Genomic DNA, 11,028 nt, shown 5'->3' on the forward strand with positions numbered 1-11,028 from the left:
AAAAAAAAAAAAAAAAAAAAAAAAAAAAACTTTCAACTATGCCTTTTATAATAAAAATATTGATATGTACTATGTTGTGTAATATTTAATATATATATATAAATATATGTATATATAAATTTTTTTTTTTTAATTTTTTTTTGCTTTGTTTGAAATACACAATTATTATTATATGAATAAAAATAAAATAATATATATATATATATATATATATATATTTTTATATAAACAAAGAGTAAAATAAGAGAATATAGAAAATATGATTAACAATTATATTAATAATAAATCACATATGTGTGTATATAATATTATTTATTTTTATTTTATTTTATTTTATTTTTATTTTTTTTTTTTTCTACTTTTTTTTTTTTTCTCATGCTCACTAAATAAATTGCGCTCTTTTACGGCCCTTATATAAGATTGAATTAATACAGCAGCTTCGTTGTTCATATTATCTTTTTTTTGAATTATCATATTTCTTTTTTCAGTTAGTTCATATAAAAAACATCTTTCACTTTCTTCATTTTGTTTTCTTAGAAGTATACTGTCTAAATCTTTTTCTGTTATTTTATTTTTCTTTAATTCGCTTGTATATTTTTCAATTTCTGTGTGAAAATAAATAAACAACAAAAGGGGGATAATCCAAAATATAATATAACTAATATGTTAATTTTATATATGAAAAATGTTTTTAAAAGGATGAAAAAGTAAATTTGTCGTTACTAAGAGAATATCCACATAATATACAATATAATAAATATATGTGATAATAATAAATACATATACACACACATACATACATACATATATATACATACCGTCGTCTTGGGTTTTAATTTGGTCGTCTATCAGATTGATATAATTTTCTATATCGAGTTCTAGTAATTTATTTTTCTTGACTAAACTTATTTCTTGATCTTGATATAATTTTATTTTATTTTCATATATATTTTTTGTTTTTTCAAATAATATATTTATATGTTCTAAATTATCAGATATATCATTTAATGGTAACATATTTAATAACTGTTGTAAATTTTCTTGTGAAGATTTTTTTAACTGTTCTAATTCATTTTCTTTTTTTTTTAAACATTGTTCTAGTTCATTTAATTCTTTATGACTTTCTTTTCTTATGTTTTCTAATTCATCGTTTAACTTCTTTTCTTCTTCTTGGATTTTTTGTTCTTCATCTTTTAATTTATTCATATTTTCTATGCCTTTCATTTTTTCTAAAGCGCTAGTTTGAAACTTTGTTTGAAAAATATTCTACACAAATACAAAAAAATAAGTTTTTTTTAAAATGATAATAAATCAATACAATTAGGATGATAATACATTAATTTTATTATAACATATAAGAATATTATTCATTTCACACTTAAAAATATAATTACAACAAAAAAATATATAAATATATAAATATATATATATATATATATATATATATATATATTTTACCTTTATATCTTTGATGATGTAAAAAAATTTAGAAAAGTCATGATTTTCTTTATCTTTCATTTTATTTAATATTATATAAAGATTATCATTATCATTAAATATTTTACACAAACATATACAATATTTTTTTATTTTATCCAACAAATCTTCATGTTCTTTATTTACACAGACATTTTCATCATCTACATCGTCATCTCCTTCTATATCATCTTCTATATTATTTTTTAATATATCACTATGTTCATATAATTTGTTTAATTTTATTATGTCCTTGAAATATAAAAGAAAATCCTCAGGAATGGTGCTAATATCATGTTCATTCAATTTTTCTAATATCTAAATTAAAAAGAATAAAACAAAAATCAATTCAATAAATAAAAACTAATAAGAGGTACAAGCTATTATTGTCTATTCCTCTTTACATATTAACATATATTATAACATAAATATTTCTTTTAATATATACATTATGCTATTTCATACATGTTTTTTTTTTTTTTTTTTTTTTTTCAAATTTATTCTTGGCCCATCAAAAACATACACATATATATACACACATATAAATATATATATATCATATAATATTTAATTGACCTCTTTCTTTTTTTAATACCTCCTCGTTTATAAAAGATAAATATATTATTTTTCTTTCAAAATTTTCAATGACATTGTATAAACTTTTTGCTTCACTGTCTATGAACATCCTTTTCAACACTTTTTATTTAGAAGACCTTTATATATATATATATGTAAATATATTTATGTTTATATTTATTATTACATATAAATAATTATACTATAAGACTTATAGAAAGAATTCTTTCTCTTTTCAAACACATTTAAAAATATAGCAATTAGACTAAAACAGTATGTTGTTTTATAAATATAAATTCTACATTATTTTTATTTTTACAGTTATTCATGAATAAATAATATGTTACATAAATATAAATATATATATATAAATATATATATATATATATATATATATATATATTTACAAAAAGAAAAAGAATTTACAAAAAAAAAAAAAAAAATAAATAAATAAAATAAATAAATATATATATTATATTATATTATATTAATTTATATAATCCTAATTCGTAACGTATTCTTTTTGAGATTTTCCTTTTTGAATAAATTTACTCCTTTGTTATCTTAAAAAAAAAAAAAAAAAAAAGAAAAAATAGGTATATAGAAAATATATAAAATTAATGTGTGTCTAATAATTTCAATGTGAAAGTAAATTATTAATACAATTGATCATTAATTTTTAGGAAAAAAAAAAAAAAAAAATTTTTTTTTTTTTTAATATATTATTTTTACAAATAACAAAAATTTATAATATAATTATTTTATTATTTCATTATTTTATTTTTTTTTTTTATTTTTTTCTTAAAAAGTTACATATTAACATATACATGTTATTTTACTTATTCGTTTTATATATATAATAAAAATTATGAGATCAGTTGGGCATAGTTATCATCAAACATAATTCAGAAGCAGAACTGTTTTGTTTCATCATTTCATTATTTTTATTATAATTAAAACATATATAATACAAATATAAAAATATATATATATATATATATATATATATATATATATATATATATATATTTTAATTTATTTATTTTTATATCATACCTTTTGTATACTAAAATGAGGTTACTCATACGCAAAAAAGTTAAACTACATATTCTTCACTGTTTACTTTTATATCCTTTATTTCTACAAATAAAAAAAAAATAATAATAATAAATCAATAAATAAATATATATATATTTATATATTTATTCATTTTTGTCTTCAAAATATTTTATCATTTTATTTTGTTTACTATTCATAAGAGATGTTGGTGAATATAACTCTTTCATTATTTCACTCGAAATTTGGTGATGATTTTTTTTTTTAACTAAATGGGTTAATGCCTCAACTTGAGTGTCACACAATAGGCCTACATATAAAAAAAAAAAAAACAAAAAAAAAAAACACATATATATATACATATATATATATATATATATGCACATTATTTTTTTTATATCTCTCTTTATTTTTATTATTTTTTTTTTTTTTTAATATCAGATAGGGATAACTGATTAAAAATTTATCTTCAAATAAATTATTCAGATGCCAAGCGTACGTTTTCATCATTTAAAAAAAAAAAAAAAAAAATTCTTTTTCTCTTATATCCTTCTTTTTTATAACCATGTGGCTTACACATACACATATATATATATATATATATCAATTTATATAATTATATATTGGATGATATTATCCTAGTTAAATACATTTATTTATGTTTTACCTCTATAATTATGAACTAGCGTCAACAAAGATTTGTGCCAATTTATTGATAAAACATCTTGATAATTTTCAAAACGAAGAAAGTAATTAACACAATTGTCAATACACTACAATAAAAAAAAAGAAATATATAATATATATATATATATAAGGACATATAATTATATCTAATATATATATATAATCATGTATGTATTATTTTTATTACCTGTTTTGTAAAAGCATATTTCTTATTAAATAATAGTATTAAAATATATGATATTATGGAATTCCAAGGAAATGAAAATATTTCTTCAAGTGCTAAAACAACACAATTTATTGATATACTCATTTTTTGAATTACACTTCCTATAATTATTATCTGTTTATTGGTACATTCCTAAGGATATAAATGCACACATAATATATATATAAACATATATATATATATATATATATATATATATATATATTTATTTATTTATTCATTTATATAATGCATATAAAAATATATATATTATCACATATACAATTTAATTGTTTTAATCAGTTTGGGGCAGTACAATTGTCTTCATTTTTTTAAATTAAATATTCAGACAAGACTAATCATCATATAAAACGAAAATCGTAATATATTTTGCTTACACTTTTTTTTTATAGCAATATTGATATATATATATATATATATATATATATATGTTGATGCATATTTATTTAGTTTTATTATTACCCTTTTTAAGACTGGGAAGAGTATCCCTTTAAACCACGATTTTGATTTATACAGAGCTTTTATTAATGCCTTATAAAGAAAGGCATCCAATTTTTTATTCTTGTCAATATTTTCTAATATAATTGGTAGCAATATAAATTCATAAAATTTACTAACTTCTTTTTCTTTCAATCCTGAAGAGAAAAGTTTAGTAATTTCAAAGGTAGCATGGGGTGTCCATTTTTTTGGTTTTGTCAATAATAAATATTCATACCATTTCAATGATTTAGTCAAAATGGTAAGAGCTCTATGTAATTTTCCACTTTTATAATGTGCCAAATCTTCACCTATAGTTCTATAACACTTTTCAACCAGTGAATTTACTTTATCCTATATAATAATATAAATATATAAATATATATATATATATATATATATGTATATACAAAATTAAAAATATGTACTTCAATTCTATTTATATGTATATATACAAAAAAAAAAAAAAAAAATTTATATATTATATTATCTTATTATTTTTATTATAATTGTACACAAACTTGTACTGCATAAATTGCTCACAATTTATAACAACTTATGCCCTGATAATCGTGCTAACTTTAAGTCTTTTATTTAAGCAATTTTATTATTTATTATTATTATTTTTTTATATATATATAGATTTATATATGTAGATATATGTACTTTAAATGTACAATATATAATCTTCACATAATAAAATTGCTCTTAAAAGGTAATTTTTCAATAAATTATGAACATACAAACATACACATACATATATATATATATATATATATATATATTTATTTATTTATTACCTCTGCAGATATATTTGACTCTTGAGTAATATTGTCCACTTTATTATTGGACACATGTTTTGAATCGTTCATAATTTTAATATTTAAGTCTTCAAAAATGTCTTTAGCATCTACATCAGCTTCTCTGTATGTATTATAAGAAATATTTTTATTTTCATTATAAAATATATCATTATCATTTGTTATGTTTTCTTCAATAATGTCATCAAACTGTAAAAATTTATCAGCTTCTTCATTATTATCATCAATTATATTATTTATATCATAATCTAAATCTTCTTCATTTTGTTCATTCGCTAAATTTAAAATTTTATGAACGTCATCTTTTCTTTTCTTTTTATGAATATGCATTTCATTCTTCTTAATTTTAAACTTTTCTTTTCTATGTTTATCTTTGTTCTTTTTTGTTTTTAATATTTTATTTTTTACAATCACTTCATTTTTTAGATCCTCTTCAAAGGTCCTCAAGTGCTTGTGCTTTTTTCTCACTTTAAGTTTACTCATTTTCTTCAAATATATTAATATTGAATAAAATCAAATAAATGAATAATAATAAAAATATTAAAATTATTCAAATATCATTATTGATTACAAAACATTAAAAAAAAAAAAATAAATAAAAAATAAAGTACAGATGAAAAAATTGAACGTTACAACTGATTCATACTTATTTATTTTTTTTATCCAAATGTATTATATATATATATATATATATATATAATATCTTAATATTAAATTACTTATGAAAAAAAGGAAATTTATTAAAATATAATATATCTACATTTCGATACGGAATCAAATTCTATATACATATATTTTTATATGTATATATATTATATTATTATATTCTTTTAAAGATTAATTATTAAATAATTTGGATCCCTATTTATTTAAATAAGAACTAGCAAACAAATGGAAGTAACATCTTAAAAAAAAAAAAAAAAATTATAAAATAAAAATTATTTAATATAATCAAATATGTTATATATATATAGAAGTACAAATAAATGAATAAACAAAAATTATAAATATAAAATATAAATATAAAATATAAATATAAAATGTAAATTAATAAATTATTATATATTCATATAATATATAATAATATTTTAATTTTTATAAAAATATGAAAAAAAAATTTTAAATTAATTTTATTTTTATATATATACGTTATATTATATATATATAAATTAAAATTTTTACGGGAAAAATAAAATAATATATATATTTAATATATATCTAAATACATATTATACATATATAATATATATGTATACATCATTCATAAGTTCTATATATATCTGAAGAATATTTATATAATAACATATAACATCTACAAATTTATTTATTATTTTTTTATTTCTTCAAACAATACATAGCATGTAAAAAAATAAAATAAATATAATATATATTAATAAATTAAAAAATATATGTAATAAAATTTTATAGATTTATAATAATGTTTACAAAAAAATAAATTTATAAAATGCTTATGAGAATAATTTTCAAATAAATAAAAAAATATATAATAATAATTATAATTATATTATATATTTATTTTATAATATTATATATAAATATTACATATATATATTCTTGTGCTTTAATTTATAATGTTTTATATTATTAATTTTTTTTTTTTTTTTTTTTTTTTTTTTTTTTTCATTTTGTTTGTTTAGAAAAAAAAAAAAAAATAAATCAAAATTTCCATATAGGTTATATAAGTGGTTTTATATATATATATATATAACCACATATATAATGTTGTAGAATAATTAAAGAAGTAGCACCTATTTTCCGTATTTTAATTCTTAGAATATTTTATTAGTATCATCTTTTTATTTTTTCATATATGAATTCATAAATAATAAGCATACTCTTATATAATTTTCAAAACGAAAATGATATTAAAGATATATAGGTATATGTTTTTTTTTTTTTTTTTTTTTTGCCTAGCTATATAAAGAATTGTTTTTATTATTATGTTATTTGTTAATATATTAAAATAATAGGAACTTTCTTTTATTAATAAAATAATGAATTTTTTAAACAGGAAAAAATACACCACATATATATATATATATTATATAGATTTATATTCAACATATAAATAATACACAGATAATTAAAAAGAAGATTAAAATATATATATATATATATATATATTTATATTTATGTGTGTATTTTCCTATATTTTACAAAACAGCATACATTTGAATTATTCAATTGCCTTATAAGGTTCTTTTCATATATTGTTTAGTAATTTAAGTACTCTTTATATTTTTTCATTTTAAATATATAAATAATATATATATATATATATATATATATATATTTTTATAATAATCTTATTAAATTTTATTTTCTCAGTTTTCAAAATTTTCATCAAATAAATTTTTATCAGACATATGCTTGTCAAATAATTTATATAAAATCATCACAGAAAATAAAAAGTAATAATAAAGTATAATTTATTACACTTATAAAAGGGTCATATTATATATATATATATATATATATATATATAATACTTACTATTTTAGGAAGGAATAAAGAACAAAAATAAAATATTAACCACATTATAACAAATGATGGTACATAATAATAACACCTTTTTTTATATTGTTATAATAATATATTTATTTTCTATATTGAATAATAATATTAAAATAATTTCAAAGGGTTTTTATTCTCTTTAATTTTTTTATATTTCCAAATATGAAAAATAATACATTTTTGTATGATGGTTTTTTTTATATTTTGAAATTAATTCTTCTTATTAAAAATTAATATATTATTTTTTTATATGGAAAACAAAAAAAATATATAAATTATAAAACCTTCAAAATTAAAGGAATTCAACTACAATTATATAATTATAATATATAGATATAATTATATTTCATATAATATTTTTATTTATCTAAACAAAAAGAAAAAAAAAATTTTATATATATAATCACATTAATTAGTAAGCACTTATAAATTATATTAATATATATATAAATCACTTTATATATATTAATATTACATATTTTTATTTATTATTAAATTTTAATAAAATGAAATATTATATTCGAAAAAACAGTAATAAAACTTTATTTTTATAATTTTATAATATATATTATATATATATTTAAATGATTATATTAAATATATAATTTAATATATTTATATTTTTTACAAAATATCTGATACTATATCCTTTTTTCACCACAATATATGTATCTCTCAAAAGAAAAATATATATGTAATAATATAAATATAGTAATAACCACTGTTAACACTAATAAGGAAAAAATTATATATACAAATGAATAAATATATATATAATAAATATATATATATATATATATGTATATAATAAAGGATACTTTAATATTATTATATTAAGCAGCAAAAAACAATATTGTTATAATAATATAAAATATTTATTTATATATTATACATCTATACATATATATATATATATATATATATATATATATATATATGTAATATTTTATATATTATTTTTATTTATAAGGTTAAAAAAAAAAAAAAAAAAAAAAAAGAGTTATAATATTATTATATATATATTAATATAAATATATATAATATATTTACCAAGTATTATGTTTTATTCTTATATATATATAATATATATATTTATTATTATAAGGTTAAAAAAAAAAATAATAACATGTATTAAAAAAAAATTATATTAATAAAGATTAAGAACATATTATTACTAATAAAATATATATATAAATAAAATACTATATAATATTATATATATATAATATGTATATAAATATTTTTATATATAATATACTCATAATAATTTGATAAACAATAAAATCTGTGGAACGATTTTACATTTTATATTTTATATTTTTATATTTTATTTTTTTCTCATTTTTTATTTGTTAATAAATAAAAAAAAAAAAAAAAAGGAAATATATTTTTTTTTTTTTTAATTTCAATTTTCTAAAGTTTTCCATAAAATATAATTTTCTAATATATATATTATATATATATATATATATATTTTAATTAGTAAAATAAAAATTTAAACCTTTTTAAATTTTTAAGAAAAGTTTTTTTTTTTTTAATAACTTTATCTTTATTTTATAATATAAAAAAATGGGAAGGAAATCAACCATTAAGCCAGCCACAGGAATAGCAGGTAAATATATTTAAAGAATTGAGAAAAAAAGAAGAAAAAAAAAAAAAAAAAAGAATGAAAAATTATAAGTATATATATAATTTATATATATAATAATAATATGTACATTTTATATGTTGTTTTACATGTTAGTATTTTTTCTTTTTAATATATTACATTGTACATATATATATATATATATATACACCCATATGTTATGACAAAAAAATGTTACATTTTTTTTTTTTTTTTTTTTTTTTTTTTTTTTTTTTTTTTTTTTTTTTTTTTTTTTTTTTATTCCCTCTTTATAGTTGGATTTAATAGTGGACATGTTGTAACAAAGAGAAATTTAAAATTAAATAAAAAAAAGAAACCATTTTCTAAAAGAAAAGAATTGATAAAAGATGTAGTTAGAGAAATTACTGGATTTAGTCCATATGAAAAAAGAATAATTGAATTGATAAAAATAGGTACATCTGCTTCTACTAAGAGAAGTTTAAAATACGCTAAAAAAAAGTTAGGAACCCATAAAAGAGGAAAAGCTAAGAGAGAAGAAATTCAAAAAGTCGTTATATTACAAAGAAGAAAAGCTGCTGAAAAACATTAAAAGAAAAAAGAAAATATGCCCATATTTAATGTTTTTTTTATATCCAGATAATTTTGTGTATTAATCTTATATTAATCATGTTTTATAAAAACATTGTATATTTATAATAAAATATATTTTTATTAAATGGATATATTGATATAGATATAGATATAGAATTTTTTATAATTTATTATTATTTTCATATATTCAATTTTTTTCTTTTTTTTTTTTTATTATTAACATTTTAAAATTAATATATTTATATTAAAAAAAATATATATATAAGTACATTTTTATGTAACTATATATATATATATATATGTGTGTATTTTTTTTTTTTTCTTTTTCTTTTTTTTTTTTTTTTTAAACTTCATAATTACTATATGTCAACAGCTAAAATGAAAACATTTTGACAACTTTTGTTATATATATATATATATATATTTATTTATTTTTTTATTAATCATTTTGTAAATAAGAAAAAGGGATTTTTTTCTTTTTTATTTTGAAGCATATAATAAAATGAGAATAACATATATATATTATATAATATGTATGTGTAATATTTCATTCAAAATATCGTAGGTTAAATAAAACAAGATATATATATATATATATATATATATATATATATATATATATATATATATATCATGCCATAAATTTATATGAACAATTTAAAATAAAAATTTTTTTATTTTCGATATAAGTGATTTAATTTTATTGCCTTATTATTATTTTATTATATTTCTTTCAATTATTCAAAATAATAGTTTATTATGGTTATCTTTTAAAAAGTCGTTTTTTTTTTTTTTTTTTTTTTTTTTTTTTTTTTTTTTTTTTTTTTTTTTTTTTTTTTTTTTTTTGTTTTTAATATAATTTTTTTTTTTTTTTTTTTTTTTTTTAAATTTTTTATAAAAATTAAAAAGTTTATATTTAAAAATATAATTGTAAAAATTTTTAATAATAAAAAAAAAAAAAAAAAAAAATATAA

The 11,028-nt window shown here is 15.1% G+C and overlaps 3 protein-coding genes and 5 non-coding genes across 8 annotated transcripts; 1 reads left to right on the forward strand and 7 right to left on the reverse strand.

Moving 5' to 3' along the window:
• Nucleotides 1-339: 339 nt before the first annotated feature.
• On the reverse strand, nucleotides 340-2,161 carry PGSY75_1109200 (putative pre-mRNA splicing factor; the record flags this gene model as incomplete). Its single annotated transcript, XM_018786217.1, has 4 exons — nucleotides 340-605; nucleotides 819-1,266; nucleotides 1,459-1,794; nucleotides 2,072-2,161. 4 exons carry the CDS (start codon nucleotides 2,159-2,161, stop codon nucleotides 340-342), a joined length of 1,140 nt encoding a protein of 379 aa, XP_018641012.1.
• A 762-nt stretch (nucleotides 2,162-2,923) lies between these two features.
• PGSY75_1109300 lies at nucleotides 2,924-2,991 on the reverse strand. Its single transcript, XR_001974531.1, has one exon. It is a non-coding gene; the product is annotated as a small nucleolar RNA snR61/Z1/Z11 (small nucleolar RNA).
• Nucleotides 2,992-3,148: 157 nt separating this feature from the next.
• On the reverse strand, nucleotides 3,149-5,802 carry PGSY75_1109400 (putative U3/U14 snoRNA-associated small subunit rRNA processing protein; the record flags this gene model as incomplete). The annotated part of the gene is made up of 6 exons (XM_018786218.1): nucleotides 3,149-3,192; nucleotides 3,302-3,418; nucleotides 3,776-3,881; nucleotides 3,983-4,153; nucleotides 4,484-4,852; nucleotides 5,299-5,802. The coding sequence occupies 6 exons, from the start codon at nucleotides 5,800-5,802 to the stop codon at nucleotides 3,149-3,151; spliced, it is 1,311 nt and encodes a 436-aa protein (XP_018641013.1).
• On the reverse strand, nucleotides 3,537-3,621 carry PGSY75_1109500. Its single transcript, XR_001974532.1, has one exon. It is a non-coding gene; the product is annotated as a small nucleolar RNA snoR09 (small nucleolar RNA).
• On the reverse strand, nucleotides 4,292-4,374 carry PGSY75_1109600. Its single transcript, XR_001974533.1, has one exon. It is a non-coding gene; the product is annotated as a small nucleolar RNA SNORD127 (small nucleolar RNA).
• PGSY75_1109700 lies at nucleotides 5,005-5,208 on the reverse strand. Its single transcript, XR_001974534.1, has one exon. It is a non-coding gene; the product is annotated as a small nucleolar RNA snoR11 (small nucleolar RNA).
• Nucleotides 5,803-7,659: 1,857 nt separating the features above from the next.
• Nucleotides 7,660-7,744, reverse strand: PGSY75_1109800. Its single transcript, XR_001974535.1, has one exon. It is a non-coding gene; the product is annotated as a small nucleolar RNA snoR12 (small nucleolar RNA).
• A 1,679-nt stretch (nucleotides 7,745-9,423) lies between these two features.
• On the forward strand, nucleotides 9,424-10,052 carry PGSY75_1109900 (60S ribosomal protein L36; the record flags this gene model as incomplete). The annotated part of the gene is made up of 2 exons (XM_018786219.1): nucleotides 9,424-9,466; nucleotides 9,757-10,052. The coding sequence occupies 2 exons, from the start codon at nucleotides 9,424-9,426 to the stop codon at nucleotides 10,050-10,052; spliced, it is 339 nt and encodes a 112-aa protein (XP_018641014.1).
• Nucleotides 10,053-11,028: the final 976 nt, after the last annotated feature.

Source organism: Plasmodium gaboni, chromosome 11 (genome assembly GCF_001602025.1).
Source record: "Plasmodium gaboni strain SY75 chromosome 11, whole genome shotgun sequence".
Taxonomy (NCBI): Eukaryota; Apicomplexa; class Aconoidasida; order Haemosporida; family Plasmodiidae; genus Plasmodium; species Plasmodium gaboni.